This window comes from Rhinolophus hipposideros (assembly GCF_964194185.1).
Source record: "Rhinolophus hipposideros genome assembly, chromosome: 22".
Taxonomy (NCBI): Eukaryota; Metazoa; Chordata; class Mammalia; order Chiroptera; family Rhinolophidae; genus Rhinolophus; species Rhinolophus hipposideros.
Genome location: NC_138068.1, coordinates 36,313,736 through 36,336,320, shown reverse-complemented (window position 1 = coordinate 36,336,320; position 22,585 = coordinate 36,313,736). Strand labels below are relative to the sequence as shown.

The window sequence follows — 22,585 nt, the reverse complement described above, 5'->3', positions numbered from 1 at the left end:
GCCATTACTAACAGAAAGCCGGGCCTGTGTGAGGTACTTTATACATACCATTTCTGTTATTTATTATTAGTTGGAACTGTTTAACCCTTGCTGCTCACCCAGAGGACAGAGACCACTTATTGTTGCCTTCTCCTCATCCCCTCATTTATGATGAGCCTGAGAGAGGAAAAAGTTCCATCTCGAGTCTCTAAAGAGGACATGTCCTGGTCTGTTCTCTATAAAATAAGCTCCCCAGGGCAGACTCTGTCCAGGCAGCCAGCGACACCAAGGACAGCAGTACTTGATACTGAAGGGACAGAGGTTGTTTTTCATATTCAGGAGTAAAACCCAGCATTAAAAAGCCTATCTGTTGGCAGGGCAACCAGATACTGTGGTCTTACCTCATTAGTAATAAAGGTATACATTTTTTTTGTATTGCAAACTCTCTCAGAGCTTTGCCTTTGCAATTGGTTCTGAACTGGATGAGGATGACAGCAGTGTCATTCCTTATTATTCAGAACCCTGACAGCCAAACAGGTGCTGTGCAGTCATGGAGGTGAGCTGCTCAAGCTCTCCCTTCAAGAGATAACCTGCTACTGGGAATGAAGTTAGCTGACAGCTTCCAGTGCCCACCCTCGGGATTCAATGCAGGAGAATGTTCATGGCAAGGCCACTTTCTCCCCAAGCTGATTGCAGCCAGAGAGCTAGCAGGGGTAAGAGGATCCTAGAGCCCAGCCTTTTCCGCCCAATGCATGGCTCCTCGAATGCCCAGCCCTATTGCTGGACCTCCCTAGACTGTCTGGCTGCACTGCAGACTGAGGCTCTTCCTAACTAATCTTCCTTCCTTCTCTTCTTTCTCCTACTCCTGCTCTTTTCCCCTTTTATCCTCCACACACTTTCACCCTGTAAATTCCCGCACTTCTACTCCATCTTGATATCTTCATCCTGGAAGACTCAAACTGACACCATCAGTATTATTATACTCTCCATTTCACAGTGGATGAAGTGGGGCTCCAAGATAGAAAGTAGGAGGTGCAAATGCATTCCCCTTTGAGAAGTTGATGCACACTCTTAGGTTGGAAGTTTGTTAAAAAAAAATGCCTCATCTACATTCAAAAGAAACAATCGAATATTTTGTAAGTGGTACTGGTGTTATAAAACAGAGACAGCCATTTCTTTATAAAACTGAGCCCAATTGGATCTGCCATTCAATGCATAAATGAAAAAAAAATACATTGGCTTCTAGAAAATGGAAGAGAACACTAACAACAGAAAACATTTCCATCATCCATGGCTGAGGTTTGATTCTAGATTCAGAATGCATTCAGGAGAAAAACAAATGATAGATCTCAACCTTCATCCTTACATGATTTCAGAACACCTATCTTGTAAGCACTATCCATACCTCCGTATTTAGCAGAAACGGAAAAATACATCACACTGAGAAAATTTTTAAAATTTGGTTTTTACCTTAACAAATTAAATTCAAATTTGATTTTTCATCCTGACATTCAGGGGAGAGTAAACATATTAGGAAAGGAAAAAAAAATCATTCTGTGATTTTTGAACCCTTATAAATATCTAAACATGAGACCATACACATAATTCAAAAATTAAAGAGAAATTTCTTTTCCTGGCATAATTTTTAAAGAAAGGAGGAACAGGACTTACCCTCACTGGAATCTTTTGAACATTCTGGCTTCTTTGCTTTGCTCTTCTTGGGGGGTGGAGAGAGGCCTTTTGGCTCTAAGCCTTCTGGAAGCAGAAAGATTTAAAACATTTTTACTTAAATATTTACTAGTGGGGTTCAACATCATGTTAGTTTAAAGATAGTTTTTTCCTTAGTAAACCACACATACAATGAAGCCTAACTAAGATTCATCTGTCAACATGGCCAAGCCAAAATAGCTGTGATTCTCCAATAAAAATGAACTTCAAGTTCAAACTTAAACATTTTTTTTGCTGCCATCATTAATGTGAAATACAAATGTGAATTATCATGTGCTTTTTTTTTAATAAAAAATTCTCCATAAAGCGATGTCAAATTATTTTTTCTTCAGGAGAATTGAAAACTTCATGTATTAATTGACAGTTACTATTGTCTAATTTCATCCTCAAAATTTCATTTTCAAGCAAAAGGACGCCATCCTCTTGATGTCTGCAAACCTGTTCTCTCCATAGTGTTCCACAGGAATTTAACCCCGAAACTGAGATAAAAATCCTTACTATTTGTCTTCATTCACCTTTCCAGTAAAGCAACCATAACTTCTATCATAAGTCCTATCGGTTCTGCTCCAAAATATATCCCATACTCATCTGCTGTGCTCATCCTTTGTAATCACCACCTTAGTGCAAACCAGCAGCATCTCTTACCTGGGTTACTACAATAACCTTTTGAATTCTAAGTTGTAGCTTTTTAATCTCCCTGAAATCTATTCTCCATATAGTAGCAAGAGTTACCTTTTAAACACAAACCAGATCATGTTGCTCACCTATTTTAAAATGAAATAGTTCTTAGAATAAGATCCAAATCCAGTTTCATGGACCACGACAACACATTTTGGGGCTCCACTTACTGCTCTAGCTTCATCTCCCACTTGCTCTTTGACTTCATTCCCTTGGTGTTCTTCATTCACTATTAGGCTGATTCCGGCCTCAAAATCTTTGCACTTTCTGCTCTTCTCCACATCCTCTGCTCACATTCATATGTCTACCTCCTTCTCACTTTTTAATCTCAGATCAAATTCAGCTACCAAGAAAGGCCTACCCTGACCACCTAATCTGATGGGTCCCTGCAAAGGAAATCTCTCCTGAACACATCTCTTGGTGTATCTGAAATTATCTTGTCCTTTTGTTTATTTCTTTATTGTATGTCTCTCTCCTCTACCCCACACCTGAGAATATAAATTCCATGAGAAAAGGGCATTTATCTTTCCTAATCTTTTTTGTATCCCTGGTGCCTAGAGTGACTTGAGAATTTCATTTCAAATTCCGTTTTATTCTCCCTTGACCAGGCCTTTCTTTAAAGCCCAGATATAATGGTGTCTATGCCTAATTCTCACTCTCTTAGCAGCTGTCACTTTATGCCAGGATTCTAAATTACATGACAGAGCTATGGCAACTCACTTTTCTTTTTCCATTTATTAAAAAAGGAAGAGAACACAAAATACATCTGCTAGCTTCGCTATCAAGAGTATTGGCAGTATGGACCACAAAGGTTTTGGGGCACCAGTTTAGGCTTACTGTGGTTGCAAGCCTGTACATGTCAGGTCATTACCACAGCCAAGGGAAAAATTTTTGCCAATGACTACATTAGCACGTCCCCTAAACTTCTGTCAGATGGACTTTGACCCGTCAGAATGGGTTCAGAAAAAACAGAAATGAGATTCTTGGAAGAACTCACTGAGTACAGATGCTGGCCTCAAAGGGATTTGTAAAATGGGCAGAGCAACAGTTCCAATCTCCTTGGGAAATTTCTAAGACTTTAACCCTACCATGCCTCTGAAATGTATCATCTGCAAATGGACCAAGAGTAGCTTTTCCAGTGCTGGGAATTCATCTACAAACCAGCATTTCCTGAAAGTGTGTGTTTCAGAAAAACATTCTTAATTATTGATTTCCTACCTGTATAGGAATTCTTGGGGAATGGTTGAGTTTTAAAAAGACATATATTTGCCCACATTTTGAGATATTTACCCCCAAAGTACTAGTACTTCATTTTTTAAAAAGTTGTAGGACACTCCTTGGGTAGTCTGTGGGCATGGATACATGTCAATTATGAAGAGTCATCTATGATGTAAGTACAGCATCATTTCCTGTAACCCATGGAGGCACTTGAATGAAAGTCACTGATACATACAGCTTCTATGCTCAGGTTTCTCCTTGTGGCTCATCAGGAACAACTCTTCCTCGTGGCCTGGCGAAGAATGTCCCTTAAAAGCACCCTATGCTTCTCCTTGACAGTGTATCTTATTATCCATGTTGCCTCTGTTTCTGGCAGAGATGAAAACCTGGATTTTTGCCATGAGAATGGTTTTGCCTTCAAAGGAACTCAGCTATGCTCCTGGCTTTCATATGGTTGAGCTGCCATAGGTGGCTGCTGAATTTCTGTTCCTGCTGGTTCACATTGGGGCCCATTTCAACACTTCATGTTCTTAGAAATGAAAGGATATTGGGGGACATTTACTATGCTAGGGATAAAGAAACTGATTAAAGGACTTAAAGGAATCCCAGGCATTTAAGCCAGTCGGTTTCTACCAACTGCCATTGGGGCAGAGCCTCACCTTGACGATGACCTTGTTTGACACCACCTGAACTGTCCCTGCCTTTACTTTCCATTACAGTCTGGAGACAGGAGCACAAGAGTTAAGAATGTGAGCTTTGGGATCAGACACATCTAGATTCTGCCTCTGTTATTTAAACAAGGAATTAATCTCTCTTAAGCCTCAGATAATATTGCCCTTGCCTCCTAGAGTTGTTGCATATCTGAAATGAGTTCATGTAGTCGAGTGATTGGCACAAAGTACAGGCTCAATTAAAATAGGACTCAGCAGAGGTGCTGGGGCTGACTTGAGACAGCTTGTATCACCTGATTGTACCTATCTCTCTCAACTCTGCCATCAATTGAACTCATGTTTGGTAGATTGAACACATGGTAGGTGTATTTAAACCAAAGAAATCTGCAAACTCTTCAAACTGGGACTCCTTCCACCCAGAGAGTCAGTTTACTAACACCTCAGTGATTTTTGATATTCAAATTATTATACAGTATCATTCACTAGCATTTTTTGGCTGATTGATTCACTTAAGTAGCCATTCACTATTGTCAACGGCATTCTTAAAAATCCCTCCAGCATTTCTACTTCTGTGAGAAGAGGTGATGCAAGGCAGAGGGAAGGCAAGGGTTAATGGTCTTGGGAGGCTAGTTCAGATCTGTCTTGAAGACCAAAATGCTTAAGTGTGAGATGGGAACCAAAGCCAGACTGCTTACCAATGTCTGGCAAGGCCAGCTGGTGCATGATGGAAACATCCAGCATAGAAATCCCCCATGATTTCAGTACTCAGATAATGGAAAATGGAGAGCAGCTTCCAAGCCCATTCTGCCTGAGTGACAGCAACCTTGGCCATTGAGTGTGACTTGAACAGCTGCATCCAGCTGATAGAGACGAAACCCCCAGGGAGCTTGATGGAACTAAAATCAGAAATGCTGATCCAATTAAAACCCCCAAACTTCAAATGCTGACTCCAACCTTGTGTGTCCTGCATTAGCATTAATAATGATTTCCTTAAAATTCTTCAGTGCTTTGGATAGCTAACTGCATTTCCTTAAGAAGTTAACTCCCTTTGTCTAGAAATGTGTACTTATGGCATTTAGGTAAATGATCCTTAGCAAGATAAGGTCCTCATGTTGGCTAGCCGAAAGGGCAGTACTCCCCAAAGCTGGAGGATTTTCCAAGGATACTTCATGTGAGCAGGTTATCTGAGGATAGCAAATATTAACATTAAATTCATGAAATGTAATCCAAGATGGGGTGACCAATTAAAGTCTTCTTTCAACATATGGTTCTTTTAAATAATGATATGTCCTACACGGGTATAGGAATTGACATTTTAATTGAAATTTTGTCTTGGGCTTTATGTTTTACAAAAGGCTAGCACAGTCCTTGTCTTAGATTGGATTGTCTCAGAAGTAGACACTGAGATAAAGGTTTGAGTGCTAGTATTTAATTTGAGAGATTAACTCAGGAAATACCAGAGGGGAGTAGGGAAGTGAGACAACAAAGGAAAAGCAGCCAACACTGGGTATGCTAACGAGCAAGTTCTACTGTGGACAATTAGGGCTCAATTATACTGGGGACTTCTGGGCAATGATATAGAATCTTATTGTCCAGTACCACATATTTCCCATGAGTACTTGAAATGTGGCTAGTCTGAATGGAGATGTGAATGCAAAACACAAATTTCAAAAACTTAGGATGAAAAAAGTAAAATATCTGACATAATTTTTATATTGTTTATATGTTGAAATGATAATGTTTTACATACATTAAATTAATAGTTTCTTTTTACATTTTTCAATGTGACTACTAGAAAATCTGAGATTATACATAAGGCTCACATTTGAGGTTCACATTATATTTCCAATAAACAGTGCTGGAATAGAGTATGCCTCCAATGTGTCCTGCAGGAGAACTGATCCAACAGTGGTTAAAGGGTGCTCCAGAAAAATTAATTTCCTGGTATTATGAGTTTGTTTTCATCACCAGCAAAAAGCACTCATCTGAGAATCACAAGAACTTTCCTTAGAAAGCTGTCGGTATCGCAAAGCAACAGTGAGTGTCAGGGAGATACAGACAGAACTGATAGCTGTTGTTACCATCCCTCTTCCTCCTCTTTCATCCCTGCTCCTGACTTTTAGATCCTCCCTCTACTTCTCATGTCCTCTGGATCCATTGACCTGGGGACACCAAAGGAACTTTAGGAATCAGACATGTTCAGACTGAAGAAGAGTAGATAGTAGCTGTGATCAGTGTTCCAATGAACTGTTATGAAGAAAAGGAACTAGTGTTATTTCTCCACAAAGACAGTGAGAGGTCAGGAGAGGGAGAGAGATTTAACTTTTAACAAGGAGAAGGAGAATTTTAACCAAACCTTGCCTAATGGAGATTGGTTCCCTCAGAATTTTAAAGAGTTCCCTGTTAATGGAGCTGCCCAGACTGAGGTTGTCAGTGGTTTGTAGGGAGTTCTGACATTGAATAGGATGTTATGCAAAATGAGGATCTTTAAGATATCCATTTGCATTTTGAAACCTGACACCATTTCCTTCCTAGAGTAGTGTAGTTGCTAAAATGGAAAATATGGAACTCTTATACCATAGAATTAAGTCTTATACCCTTCCAATATCTGTTAGAATGAGAGAGAAAGAAACAATAATTTAGTAAGTGTTTACTATGGACCAAGAAACATTTCAGGTTTGATATAATTTAATTCCCCAAACATCACATTTCATTTTCCCCAGACTACATATACAGTGAGTTATTGCCCCCAGAGGTGTAAACTGAGGGTTACAGAGAAAAGACTCTTGCCCAAAGTCAATAAGTGATGGAGTTAGGATTGAATTCAGGCCTATTGATGCATGCATTAATTATCAGGCACATATTGAGTGTCTACCTTAGTCCAGAACCTGTGCTTTTAGCCACTAAATTTCTCTCACCAAACACTGGTCTTTCTTGAGGAGTTGGCAGGTGTCTTAATTTCTGATAGTGTGAGCAATATATCACATGTACAAAGTGTATTTTTCAAAAATAGTCACAGTAACATTTCAAGTCCTACATACTTTGCAGACCCTCACTGCTCCCCATCAGGAGATTGAGTCTATTTTCTCTTCCCCAAGTCTGGGTGGGCTTGATTGACTGTTCCAAAGAAAAGAGTTGGGTAAAAGTGATGCTAATCACATAAAGGGTTCAGCTCCCTCTGGCTCACTCACTCTCTCTAGAGAAACCACTTTGGAACCTGGACGCCATGCTGTGAGGAAGTTCACGTCACATAAACAGGTCATGCGTAGGTGATTCAGAACACTGCCCCAACTAAGGACTGCCCGAGCTAAGGTTTCAGTTGATAACCAGTTTTAATCACCAGCCAAACATGTGAGTGGGCAAATCTTCAAATGATTCCAGTCCCTAGATGTTTAGTCTTCCTGCTTAGGCCTCAGGCCTTGTGGAACAGGGTGATCAAATCACTTTTGCTGTATTTTGTCTGAATTCTTGACTCACTGAATATATGATCATAAGAAGTGGGTGTTTTAGCCACTAAGTTTTGGGGGTGATTTGTTACACAATTCTACTAGCTACAACATCATATTTCATTTTTACCTTAGCTGTCAATAAGCTCAAAGTCAAGTTTAATGTTTAAATGCACTAACCGTATTAGCCATAAGAGTTAGCACAACTACTTCTTTATTTTATGACTTGGGTATACATTTCTATTTTATTAACCTTATTTTGTCTTTTCTTTAAAATATGAAGTGTGCATAAGCAACAAAAAGGATCCTTGCCCTTCCTTTAAGGACAAAATTATAAATTTAATACCTGCATCTTCTTTCATGTCAACATCTTCTTCTTCATTATCATCTATTAAAAAATAGAAAACAACCAACAAAAATTCATATGGAAGCTAGAAACACATGAATTCTCCAATTTGACTAATAAAAAAATCAAAGAAAAAATAAAATTTAGTAAGAAAAAAGAGTGATAAATCATGGCATGCATTTTTACTGTCTTATATTATCATGCTAAATTAGGAAGAAAGTATATACATTAGAGCACAATTTAACATCGAGGGTTTATATTTCCTTTACAAATATTATACATTTATAACAAGCTATATATGCATAATTTTTGTTATGAAAGTTAGGCATAGACACATATGTCATTTCAATTCCTAAAAAAAAATAAAAATAAAAATTTGAATGTCATATTTTCTATTTTTATTAAAGATATGTATGCTTAACTCAAGTACCTGAGAAACAAGGGCATCAATATTTGGTTGTAGATTAACACAATAACCAATCCCTGCACTGCACCATGAAAAATGCTAGTTTGCTACACATTCAAGTCCAAACCTTTAACAACGTGCTTTAAAGTGTCCCCACCAGTTGCACTATTCCCATTTAACTCCCCTCATCTCATCTCCTAGTGCAACTGCTTTAACTGGACAAAGACATGTGCTTTCTCTGCACTATGGATGATATTTGCTTTTTTGAACTTTTGACATGTCATCTCTTCTCCTTAAATATTCCTCATATCCAGGCAGTGCCAAATCCTGTCCATCTCCATGTTTCTTCTTCTCTGCTCTCATATTGCAACCCAAATTCAGACTACCAGTGCTATTTGCCTTACCTATATTGTGGTTTCCTAACTGGTCCCCTCTTCTTCCCACTCCTGACTCCAATTCCTTTTTTATGTAGCTACCAGATCAATCTTAAAATATAGCGTTGATCTGTTTCACAACCCATCAGTGACTCTGCTCTGACTAATGAGAAAATTCTACACTCTTTTGGGTCATACTCAAGGCCAACATATCTGTTTCCAACTACACTTTTCTCAGTTTCACCAACCCTGTTCCACTCATGCTACCACCTGCATGTGTGACAACACTCTTCTCTATTTTCTCAAGGGCTCCTTTAGCCTCCTCTACCTGCTTCAGTCTTGGAAGCAATGACGTTTTCCATCTCTATTCACACCCATCCTTTAAGGCTAAGTTGAAGCTCCATAACATCTGTTCAACACAAGTTTGAAGAATAAATCATGTTCTCTTTTTTGTACCTTATTTTTACTGTTATCTGAGTATGAACTTTAAGGACCTTTGGGTTTAGGTGTTAATACTGGCTCTTTTACCCATTTATTAAGCACGTGATCTTGGAGAAGTTACCTAATCTTCTTAGTTTTAGGTTCATCAGCTATAAAGTGGGATAATAATACTGCCTCCTATATAGAGTTGTAAGGATTAGATGAGATAATGCCACATAAAGCACTAGGACAGCTACTGAAACAGCATTAAATGCTGAATATTAGCTATTATTACCATCAAATCCCACAGTCTACTACTTATTAGCATATCTGTCTTTGATACACTCACGTCTTTGCCGGAACTATGCAAGGTCCTGAAGATAAAGGTTGACAATTGCTTGTTCAAATAGCTCGCAAAGAAATGGGTGATATGGAAAAGGAAAACAACAATCAGAATAGGAAGTAACAGATTCTCCGATGTAGATAAGCAAAGGTTCTGTCGGGAAACAGATAAAGGCAGCTAAGTAAGAGAAAAGGTCTGTGAAGGTTTTCTAGAGGAGGTGAGGCTTAAGCTGAATCCTAAGGGGTGAGAATTAGCTAAGGAAGAAGAAAGGCTGCAGTAGATGCCCAGCAGATGTTGGTGCCCTGCCTACACTTCTTTGCTTCTTGACACTTCGGTGTTTGCCAGCCTGATACCCAGCCACCAGTCCCTGGATTTCTTTACCTGAGGGTTTTCTCTGGGTTGCTTGAGCCTACTCAAGAAATATCAGATAATTTATCACCCCCACTCAGAGTGCATCCTTTCATAAATGACTGACCGGATTTACATATAAGTACTCCAGCTCCCTTGCTTCTCAGGTGGGCTAATTCAGAAGCATGTTCTACACTGTCTCCCAGAGTCTCCCCTTCCCAACTATGAAAATGAACCCCAGTTGTCCAGTGGTAATGGGCTTATAATTTAACCTTACTGCTTACCTTCACTTCCCTGTCTCACTTCCTCACTCCCCTGATGTTTCCTGTGATCATCTCCCAAATAAATGACTTCCACTTGAATTTTTGTTTCAGGTCTGCTTCTGGGGAACTCAAACTCAGACAAGGGAAACTGCACTCAAACAGAGTGAAAAGTGGCTGTGAAAACACATGGAAATGAGTAGTCAAGATGCTTTTAAGGAAATAAAACTAGCTATGAATGAGGGAAGAGCGAAATTCTAGGAGGAACTAACACTGGCTCTTCATGGGTCTTAAGCCTGCAGGTATTTGGACTGAAACTACACTGTTGGTTGGCTCTCCTGATTCTTAGACCTTCAAATTTCTACTGAAATTATATTATTAGATCTCCTAAGTCTCCAGATTGCCAACTGCAGATTTTGGGTCTTGTCAGCTTTCATAATTGTATAGCCAATTATTTATAATAAATATTTTAGTATATATGTAACATATATACTAGTATATATACTGGTATAATATATACCCTGTTTTCCCAAAAAGAAGACCTAGCTGGACCATGAGCTCTAAAGCATCTTTTGGAGCAAAAATTAATATAAGACCTGGTGTTTATTATATTATATTATATTATATTATATTATATTATATTATATTATATTAATTATATTATATTATACTATATTGTACTATATAAGACCTGGTCTCATATTATAGTAAAATAAAGTGTATACTGGGAGTGCCAAAAAAATGTATACAAGTGGACACTTTGGTCAATATTGCTCAAGCAGTAGTTTGCCACAATCAGAATTGACGAGATGCTGATGGTAACCACTTTGAGCACGTCTTGTAATTGCAAAGGTCAAACGTGACTTGTATTCATCTTTTGTTATCGGTATATATTGAGTATTACAATTTTAATACAGTTTCCCCTTTTTAAAAAGGGGAATACACCTTATAAAAAGGTGTACACACCTTTTTAAAATGTGTATACATTTTTTGGCACCCTCTGTATACATATACATACTATTGGTTGTATTTCTCTGTAGAATCCTGATTAATACACCAGGTTGAAACATTTAAACTTTATCCTGAAAATTAAACTTTAAGCAGAGGGATGATACACCATGTTTTGATCAATAACATTTTTCATAAGAGAAATTTTCTTCTCTTATGAAAATCTACAAAACACATGCCTTAATATTTTGGTATTATTTGTATTAAAATCAAGCACAGAGTATTTCTGGTCTGTAAAGCACCTAATGTGCTGTTACTTATTAATGAAATCTACTTTAGTTCAACATTATTTTATATAATGTGTTCACTTGAGCCATATTTATGAAATATATTTCTAACAAGAATTTTTATTTCTAACAAAACCAGAAACCAAAAAGACAATATGTAAAAGATGATAGCCAATGGAGACAGGGAGTCATGCCATTCAAAATTTGGAGCAATTAGGAGACTGAATGAGTGTGGGCACAGTGCCACTGCACTTTATTTTTTGTAACAGTTCTTCAAGCATCATACTTCTTTGTTAGAAGACAAAAATGAAATGAAAGTTTCTTAGACAAAATAATACAGATAACATTTTAAAATAGAGAGCAATCCATCAGATGATATTGTTCTGTATGTTTAGAAATCCCATTCCAGAAAATCCCCTTCCCTTCCTAGGCAGAGACCACCCAGAGGCTAAGGCTCTATTTCATCTTAAGGGACCTCTTTGATGTTAATTTCATAATAGATGCTCTTTTATTCACAGAATCTCTCTCTGTCAGATTACCCTATTGGGTTCTACACAAAAAGTACAAATATAACTGAAGTTCTTATTTTGATAAAAAACGAGTGTGAAAACCAACTAGTTTCCCATGAATACCCACTTTTCAGTTAACAGCTGGTTTTATACACTTCAGAAACCCCTTCATAAGGAAGTATCTAACCTGCTTTGAAGTCTGTAATATCTACTTCACCTTCTTTTATGGGATACAGAGTTAATATGAAAGATTATTTTCTTAAAGATAACTGCCTTGGGAGTAGCATCTCATTTCCTAATAACAAACAGTCCCACATTTTGAAAAAACAAAATATACCCTGGGTTTTGCAATGACTTGGAATTTCTCTTACTCCTTTACTTGAAGTTTCCATAATTAATAGTCTTTTGGGGAAAGCAAAAAGAATATAAAGAAACAAACAACTCCCCCCCCCCCCAGAATTTTAGGCTAAAATGAGTTCTCTGGACCAGCAGCATCATTATCATCTGATAACTTTTTAGAAAATCAAATTCTCAGTTTCATCAAAGAACTATTGAATGGAAAGGAAAGCTCTGAGGGAGGGGCGCAGCACTCTGATTTAACAAGTCTTCCAGGTGATTCTCATGCAAACTTAAGTCTGAGAAACACTGGTCTAAAAATGTACTGATATTTGTGTGCTTGATTAGAATCTTCCAGAAACAATAAATATCCTGCTTTTTGGATATCCAAGCTGAGCTAATTTGTGATGTCTAACCAACACCAATGCTTGTGAGCGGGTGTCCACATCAAGTGATTTCTGGGACTAAACAACAGTTATTCTCTTCATAAGATAATATATATTTTCCTCTGTGCTTGAAACCATGCAATTAGATGGCACAGTTATCAAGGTCCATGGCCAGGACCCTTAGATTAGCTACGGGACATATTCATGGATAGAGAGTAGCTTCCAAGAGGCCTGTGGTTTGCAGGAAAAAAGGAGCACTTTATGAAGGAGAAAGTTACCCTCATGGGCTATTAAGGCAGCCTCTCCACTCCCAAGAAAATAAAAGGATGAGCACAGGAAATATATTTTACAATTTCCTCGTCAGAATTTGGGGGACTTGCACACATACGAGGTCTGACAATTAAGTTTGCGAACTTGTTGCAATGATATTGCTAAACTTTTGATATCAGAGGGATTATTCATTATGAATTTGTACCAACTGGACAAACAGTTAACCAAGTTTACTATTTGGAAGTGCTGAAAGGCTGCGTGAAAAAGTTAGATGAAAATAACCTGAACTTTTCATCAACAATTCATGGCTCTTGCATCACAGCAATGCACCAGCTCACACGACACTATCTGTGAGGGAGTTTTTAGTCAGTAAACAAATAACTGTAGTGGAACACTCTCCCTACTCACCTGATCTGGCCCCCAATGACTTCTTTCTTTACCTAAAGATAAAGGAAGTATTGAAAGAAGACATTTTGATGACATTCAGAACATCAAGGGTAATACGACAACAGCTCTGATGGCCATTCCAGAAAGAGTTCCAAAATTGCTTTGAAGGGTGAACTAGGCACTGGCATCGGTGCATAGCTTCCCACTTGGAAGGTGACAATAGTGATATTTAGCACTGAGGTAGTTAGCAATTTTTCTAGGATGAGTTCATGAACTTAATTGTCTGACTTCCTATAGGCAGGTCTGCCATGTAGAACAATTACAGTGATCTTGTGGCTTCCAAATCCCCTCTCTTATAGCTTAATTTCATTCTACAGGCTTGTTCAGTATCTCTTAATTTTTTAAAATAATTATCAAGGGCTTCTGGGAGAAATTTTCATTTGCAGAGAAAGAAAATATTATTAGCAAAAATAAAGTGCTCCAAGCTTTTTAGGATTTCCATGAAGTAGGGAAGATATTGGTATCCTCATGGATGTTTGTGAACTTGACAAAGCCAGAATCCCAAGCAAAAAATGATTGATAAAGGGAAAGTACTCACAGAGTAGGTCTCCTGCCATTAGGTTAAAAATCTCTTCCCCCTGAGTCTAACAAATTGCTAAATCTGCTTTCTGCAAGGTAACTGATAAGGCTAGGAGAAATTAAAAAAAAAAAAAAAAGCCCCACCCCCTAAATGGTCCTTGGCCAAAAGGAGCACTCAAATCTTGTTAACTTATAACTTGATCAGTCAAAAAAAGGCACTATTTAGAAAACTTCATGGTTCTGCTGTTTCTGGCTTGGCCAATTGTGCACATGCTCGTACCAATTACTGAGATATGGGATTCAGGAGGAGGAGGATGGGGTAGGGGAGATTTTGAGTTCAGTTTTAGATGTGTTGTTTTGGAGCTGCCTGAGGAACTCTGAGCTGGAGATGACCTATGTGCAGGTAAATATACTAGAAAGGGCTGGCAGGAAGAGAAGTGGAAAACAGAGTGGTCAACAGGATAAAGGTTGCCCAGTCAAGAAAGTTATAGGCTGCAAAGGGTCATATGAAGTCATGTGATCAAATATGCACTGGCTCCACCCATCAAAGAGGTCCTGATAAGCTCAAGAAGGACCGTTGAGGTAGCAGGGTAGAGATAATCAAATGATTGATGTGACTATGGAGTGAATAGCAAGTGAGAGAGAAATAATTCTTCAAAAGCATGTGGCTGAATAGAATTTAGGCCATTAAGTGCAATACAGATTGGAGGATTTTTGTTTATTGTTTATTTTTATCTTTATCCTTACTTCTGTACGTAATTTAATTCACATAGTGTTCCTCAAAAGCATTTATTTTTCCTTTCAAGTGCCTCAAGTGTTTTCAACTACAGAACAGAAACCAGTGCACCCAGGATACTTAAAGCATCTTTCAAAAGCACCTTGCAGGGTCTCTGTTAAGATGTCTAGAACACCTTCCCTTCTCAAGCAGTGTTTTTGTCTTTGTTTTACCAGAACTTCCTAATGAGGTCAAAATCTGCTTAGTTAAGGCTCCTGTCCCCAGGTCTTTATCTGTTCTGCTGTTTATCAGCATTTGCTACATGCTATGCACATTCCTCCCCTTTTGAAGGGACATATTGCTTTCTCCCTATACCTGCTGCTTCGTCCTGCATTCAGGTTGCTTGGTTACAGCAATGAATTGCTAGATTTTCATTGAAGGCATAAAGTATTTGTAGCTTTTCAGCACCATCAAGTAGAAATGGTTAGCACCCATTTCCTAAAAAGGCAACCAACTCATGTACGTCACATTACAGAGAGCATGTATTATGTAGTTCTAAACATCAATGTGAGCCACATATTAAAAATGTACAAATGTGCACAAATGTGCCAAGTCCTCATAAGTATTCATAATTAAATTAAAAATTTCTAAATTCTTTCACTCTATAGCTTTTTCTATACACCGAATGTGCCATTTGGGGGGGAAAAAAGCACAATTCAGACTTGATAAGCAGTTTATCTTGCATTTCTTAAGCTTATTTAAAGACAATTGGTGAATTAGTTTATTGGTGCTGCTGTAACAAATTTCCATACACTTAGTGGCTTAAAACACACAAATTCATTATCTTACAGTTCTGTAGGTCAGAAGTATAGCATGGATCTAACTGAGCTAAAATCAAGATGTTGACAGTGCTGCATTTCTGTCTCAAGGCTCCAGGGGAGAATCTTGTTTCCTTGCCTTTCTAGCTACTTGGGTCCACCCTTAGCTTGTGGCCACATTTCCCATCTTCAAAGCCAGCAATATTGCATCTCTGAACATTCTTCCATAGTCATGTCTCCTCTGACTCTCTTATTCGGCTTCCCTCTTCCAATTTTTAAAGGCCCTTGTGGTGACATTGGGCGCATCCAGATTATTCAGGATAACATCCCTATCTTTAGGTCAGTCAATCAACAAACTTAATTCCATCTGCAATCTTATTTTCCCTTTGCAATGTAACCTAACATATTCACAAAATAAGGCATCTTTGGGGGGAAGGCATTTTTCCTCTCACCATATCATGTAAGCAGGAAGGATATTACTTTGCATAAAAAGTATCTGAGGAGTAGAACTAAGGAGAATTCCATTTAGAAATAAAGTGGGATGAAGTACATAGGCTTAAAATCATGGCCTTTTTGAGTTTTTAGTTTTCAACTCTTATAAAAAGGTTTTCTTCTTTGCTTTATTTATTTTTTTATTTTTTACCTTCATTCTTTTCTTTCTTCCATCTCCCTTTCCTTCCTACCCACCTTCTTCCTTCCATTCTTTATTTTTCTACATTTTTCCTACATTTTTTTCATCATCTTTATTTCTACCATCCCTCACTGTTTTGGTTATAAAAAAATAATATCATTCAGATAAATTACAAACTGGGAAACTATCTGCAACATATATTTGAAAGGGTTAATAACTTTAACATACAAAGAGTTTTTACAAATCAATAAGAAATAGATGAAATAGTCAATAAAATGTCAATAAAGGATATGATTAAAAATTTCAAATGAGACTTTTAGAGATATAATAAATGAATAACTGAAAAACAGGACAAGTCATACAAGTAATAAAATACACTTTATTATCCATTACTTATCTTCATGTATGAAAGTGATAACATGGGAATGTACCCCATTAAGAAAAATGGGGAAAAGCAAACTCTCATATACTGCTCATAGGACCATAAACCCTGTGCAATGAACTGAATGCTTCATATGTTGAAACCCTAACCCCCAGTGTGGTGGTATTAGGAGGTAGAGCCTTTGGGAGGTAAATAGGTCATGAGGGTGTAGCTCTCATGAATGGGATTAGTGTCCTTATAAAAGGACCCCAGGGAACTCTCTCTGTCTACCATTGAAAGATATAAAATGAGAAAATGACTGCAAATCAGAAGTGGGTCTTCATGAGAACCTGATCGTGCTGGCACTCTGACTTTCATCTTTCCAGAACAATGAGAAATAAATTTCTGTTGTTTATGGTATTCTGTGTAGCTCCCAGAATGGACTAAAATACTCAGGTCCTTAATGCAAATGTTGGTGTTCATATTTTTGACTCGTGAATGGTGATCTCTCAGTTATTAAGTACATGACATTCACTCATAGTGCTGCAAACAATGGCCAATGCAACAATTATTATCAAAAGCATCTTGGTTTTGCATACATTTTGAAAAAGCAATTCCATTTTTAGAAAAATATGCTAAAAAATGTAGATGTGTGCCAGTATTTATCTATTTATCAATCTATATAAGTGTTATTTATAAATGGATAGAGAATAATTTAAAATAATAATTCCACAATTCAAAGTATGATTTTGGATGAACACTGGGTCTATTAAAATTATGTTATGAAATAATTTATAATAATAGGGAAAAAATGTTTATGATTTGTGATAGGTAACACACAGCAAGTTATAAGAATGTATTTGTTTTTTTGTTAGTTTTTTTTTTCGTTTTACATTTCAAAAGACTTGAAGGATAGACAACAAAATCTAATTTATCTCTGGACTGTAGGACAGGAGATGGTTTGCATTTACTTCTTTTTGATTATCTGATTTTATTACAAATGTGTACTACTTTTGTAATAAGAATTTATATATATATATATATATATATATATATATATATATGTGTGTGTGTGTGTGTGTGTGTGTGTGTGTGTGTGTGTGTGTATGTATGTATCTATATTGTCACAATAATTGAAATACCTCCTTTTATTTTTTTTTATTTTTTTTATTTTTTTTTTTTTTTAGTTTTTTATTTTTTTTATTTTTTTTATAATTAATTTATTTATTAGTTTCAGGTGTACAAAACAAGGCAATATCCAGACGTTCATCATCTACATCCCCCACACTGCGAACCCCCCTCCCCCCATCCACCATCCCTCCGACCCCACACTGAACCATCACATTATATATATAAAATTATAGTTGGCATTCATTAATGTTTAGCTTCTGATGTACAATGCCATGATCAGGTATCCACAGTATCCCTGAGGTGGTCTCCCAGATAGGACGCATGTCCATCGGATACCCAACAAAATCTTTACAACATTATAGAATACCTTCCCCAAATTAATTTTCAAAAGAAAAACCCTGAGGCCATCTTGTGGTTACCAGCTGCTTCCAAATCCCTTCACCTTTTCCCTTATCCCCAACCCCCTCCCACACACCCATCTAACCACTCTCGGTTTTTTCTCTGCGTCCCCAAAACTGACTCTGATTAGTTCATTCACATAGTCTTTTCTTTAGATTCCATATATAAGTGAGATCATATGGTACTTGTCTTTCTCTTTCTGACTTATTTCACTTAACATAATGTTCTCTAGATCCATCCATGTTGCTGCAAATGATAAGATTTCTTTCTTCTTTATGGCTGCGTAATACTCCATTGTATAAATGTACCACAGCTTCTTAATCCAGTCATCTACCGATGGGCATTTTGGTTGTTTCCATATCTTGGCTATTGTGTAAAGTGCTGCAATAAACATAGGAGTGCATACAGATTTTTGAATTGGAGTTTTGGATTTCTCCGGGTAGATGCCTAGGAGTGGAATTACTGGATCATAGGGTAGTTCCATTTTCAGATTCCTGAGATACCTCCATACTGTTTTCCATAGTGGCTGCACTAATCTGCAGTCCCACCAACAGTGCACTAGCGTTCCCTTTTCTCCACATCCGCGCCAGCATTTGTTGTTTGTTGATTTATTGATAATAGCCATTTTGACTGGAGTGAGGTGGTATCTCATTGTGGTTTTTATTTGCATTTCTCTGATGGTTAGTGAGGTTGAGCATTTCTTCATATGTCTTCTTGCCTTCTGTATGTCCTTCTTAGAGAAATGTCTCCCCAAGTCCTCTGCCCATTTTTTAATTGGGTTGTTTGTTTTTTTGGAGTTGAGTTGAGTAAGTTTTTTATAGATTTGTGATATTAATCCCTTATCAGATATATCATTGGCAAATATCTTTTCCCATACAGTAGGATCCCTTTTTGTTTTATTGATGGTTTCCTTTGCTGTGAAAAAACTTTTTAGTTTGATGTAATCCCACATGTTTATTTTTTCTCTTACTTCGCTCGCGCGAGGGGATATATCAGTGAAAATCTTACTCCGGGTAATGTCCATGAAGTTTCTTCCTATATTTTCTTCTAGATATTTTATGGTTTCAGATCTTACATTTAAGTCTTTAAGCCATTTTGAATTTGTTTTTGTATATGGTGTAAGGAGGTGGTCCAGCTTCATTTTCTTGCATGTGTCCGTCCAGGTTTCCCAACACCACTTATTGAACAGACTATCTTTACCCCATCGTACATTCTTGCTTCCATTGTCGTAGATTAGATGGGCATATAGGCATGGATTTATGTCTGGACTCTCTATTCTGTTCCATTGATCTATGTATCTATTTTTATGCCAGTACCATGTTGTTTTGATTACTGTAGCCTTGTAGTATAGTTTGAAATCAGGTATCGTTATACCTCCCACTTTGTTCTTATTTCTCAAGATTGCTGAGGCTATCCGGGGTCTTTTATGGTCCCATATAAATTTTAGGATTATATGTTCTATTTCTGTGAAAAACGTCGTTGGTAGTTTGATAGGAATTGCGTTGAATATGTATATTGCCTTAGGCAGTATGGACATTTTAATTATATTAATTCTTCCTATCCATGAACATGGAATGTGTTTCCATCTATTTATGTCTTCTTTCATTTCTTTCTTCAGTGTTGTATAATTTTCTGAGTACAGATCCTTTACATCTTTGGTTAGATTTATTCCCAGATATTTTATAGTCTTTGGAGCAATTGTAAATGGAATTGTTTTTTTAATTTCTCCTTCTGCTATTTTATCATTGGTATATACAAATGCAACTGATTTCCGAATATTAATTTTATATCCTGCTACTTTACTAAATTCATCTATCAGTTCTAATAGTTTCTTGGTGGAGTCTTTAGGGTTCTCTATATATAGTATCATATCATCTGCATATAATGATAATTTTACTTCCTCCTTACCAATTTGGATGCCTTTTATTTCTTTCTCTTGTCTGATTGCTGTGGCTAGAACTTCCAGCACTATGTTGAATAGAAGTGGAGAAAGTGGGCAACCTTGTCTTGTTCCTGATCTTAGGGGGAATGGTTTTAGCTTTTCCCCATTGAGTATGATGTTAGCTGTGGGTTTGTCATATATGGCCTTTATTATGTTAAGATATGATCCCTCTATTCCCACTTTCTTAAGGGTTTTTATCATAAAAGGTTGCTGTATTTTATCAAATGCTTTTTCTGCATCTATTGATATGATCATGTGATTTTTATTTTTCATTTTGTTAATGTGGTGTATCACATTAATTGATTTGCGGATGTTGAACCACCCCTGCATACCAGGGATGAATCCCACTTGATCATGGTGTATGATCTTTTTAATGTATTGCTGAATTCTGTTTGCTAATAATTTGTTGAGAATTTTTGCATCTATGTTCATTAGAGATATCGGCCTGTAGTTTTCTTTCTTTGTGGTGTCTTTGTCTGCTTTTGGGATCAGGGTGATAGTGGCTTCGTAAAAAGTGTTTGGGAGTCTTCCTTCCTTCTGGATTTTTTGGAAGAGCTTGAGGAGAATAGGTGATAATTCTTTTTTGAACGTTTTGAAAAATTCACCTGTAAAGCCATCTGGTCCAGGGCTTTTGTTTGTTGGGAGATTATTGATTACTGATTCAATTTCCCTGGTGGTAATCAGACTGTTCAGGCTTTCTGTTTCTTCTTGAGTTAGCTTTGGAAGGTTGTGCGCCTCTAGAAAATTGTCCATTTCTTCAAGGTTGTCAAATTTGTTGGCATATAGTTGCTCATAGTAATTTCTTACAATTTTTTGTATTTCTGTGGTGTCTGTTGTCACTTCTCCTCTTTCATTTCTGATTTTATTAATTTGGGTCCTCTCTCTCCTTTTTTTAATGAGTCTGGCTAAAGGTTTGTCAATTTTGTTTATCTTCTCTAAGAACCAACTCTTGGATTCATTGATCTTTTGTATTGTTTTTCTGGTTTCTATTTCATTTATTTCTGCTCTGATCCTTATTATCTCCTTCCTTGTGCTCCCTTTGGGTTTATTTTGCTGTTCTTTTTCCAGATCCCTTAAGTGTGAAGATAAACTGTCAATTAGTGATGTTTCTTGTTTCTTTAGGTAGGCCTGCAGTGCTATGAACTTCCCTCTTAGGACTGCTTTCGCAGCATCCCATAGATTTTGGGTCGTCGTGTTCTCATTCTCATTTGTCTCAAGATATCTTTTGATTTCTTCTTTGATCTGCTGCTTGACCCATTCATTATTTAGCAACATGTTATTCAGCCTCCATGAATTGGTGTATCTTCCTGGTTTTTTTCCCCTGTAGTTCATTTCTAATTTCATAGCACTGTGGTCAGAGAAGACAATTGGTATGATTTCAATTTTCTTAAATTTATTGAGGCTTGTCTTGTGTCCTAACATATGATCTATTTTAGAAAATGTTCCATGAGCACTTGAGAAGAACGTGTATTCTGCAGCATTGGGGTGAAATGCTCTGAAAATATCAATTAAGTCCAACTGCTCCAAAGTATCATTTAAGGCTGTTGTTTCCATATTGATTTTCTGTCTGGAGGACCTGTCCCTTGTTGTCAGAGGTGTGTTGAAGTCCCCTACTATGATAGTGTTGCTGTTGATCTCTGTCTTTATGTCCATCAGTACCTGTTTTATATATTTAGGTGCTCCTATGTTAGGTGCATAGATGTTTACTAGGGTTATGTCCTCTTGTCGGATTGATCCCTTTATTATTATATAGTGCCCATCTTTGTCTTTTAATATTTTTTTCATTTTAAAGTCTATTTTGTCAGATATAAGTATTGCAACTCCAGCTTTTTTTTTGCTTCCATTTGCATGAAATATGTTACTCCAACCCTTCACTTTCAGCCTGTGTGTGTCTTTTGATCTGAAATGAGTCTCTTGTATACAGCATATACAAGGGTCTTGTTTCCTTATCCACTCAGCCACCCTATGTCTCTTGATTGGAGCGTTTAATCCATTTACATTTAAAGTGATTATTGATAGGTACATAGTTATTGCCATTTTTAGATTTGTAGTAAATTGTTTTCATCTTTCTTCTATTTACAGAAGTCCTTTTAGTATTTCTTGCAATGCTGGCTTGGTTGTCATAAATTCTTTCAGTTTGTTCTTTTCTGGGAAGCTCTTTATCTCTCCATCAACTTTAAATGATAGCCTTGCTGGATAAAGCAATCTAGGTTGTAGGCCTTTGTGTTCCATCACTTTGAGTATCTCCTGCCACTCCCTCCTTGCCTTCAATGTTTCTGTAGAAAAGTCATTTGATAGTCTTATGGGAGTTCCCTTGTATGTAACCTTCTGCCTTTCTCTTGCTGCTTTCAAGATTCTCTCTTTGTCTTTAAGCTTTGCCATTTTAACTATAATGTGTCTTGGTGTGGGCCTGTTTGGGTTTATCCTGGTTGGAACTCTCTGCACTTCCTGGGCTTGTATGTTGGTTTCCTTCATCAGGTTAGGGAAGTTTTCTGACATTATTACCTCAAATATGTTCTCAATCCCTTGCTTCTTCTCTTCGCCTTCTGGTATTCCTATGATGCGCATGTTGTTGCGCTTGATGTTATCCCAGAGGTCTCTTAACCCATCTTCATTGTTTTTTATTCTTTTTTCTTTCTGTTGTTCAGTTTGAGTGATCTCTGCTAACT

The 22,585-nt window shown here is 37.2% G+C and overlaps 1 protein-coding gene across 4 annotated transcripts in view; it reads right to left on the bottom strand.

The window, feature by feature from the left end:
- The window catches only part of MACROD2 (mono-ADP ribosylhydrolase 2), a 2,186,605-nt gene that overhangs the window by 171,219 nt on the left and 1,992,801 nt on the right, over positions 1 to 22,585 (bottom strand). For all 4 annotated transcript variants that reach the window (XM_081033481.1, XM_081033483.1, XM_081033484.1 and 1 more), the window contains exons 10-11: positions 8,067 to 8,108; positions 1,651 to 1,734 (exon numbers count right to left, since the gene is read on the bottom strand). In XM_081033481.1, the coding sequence (XP_080889607.1) occupies positions 1,651 to 1,734; positions 8,067 to 8,108 (126 nt within the window). The remainder of the gene's footprint in view (positions 1 to 1,650; positions 1,735 to 8,066; positions 8,109 to 22,585) is intronic.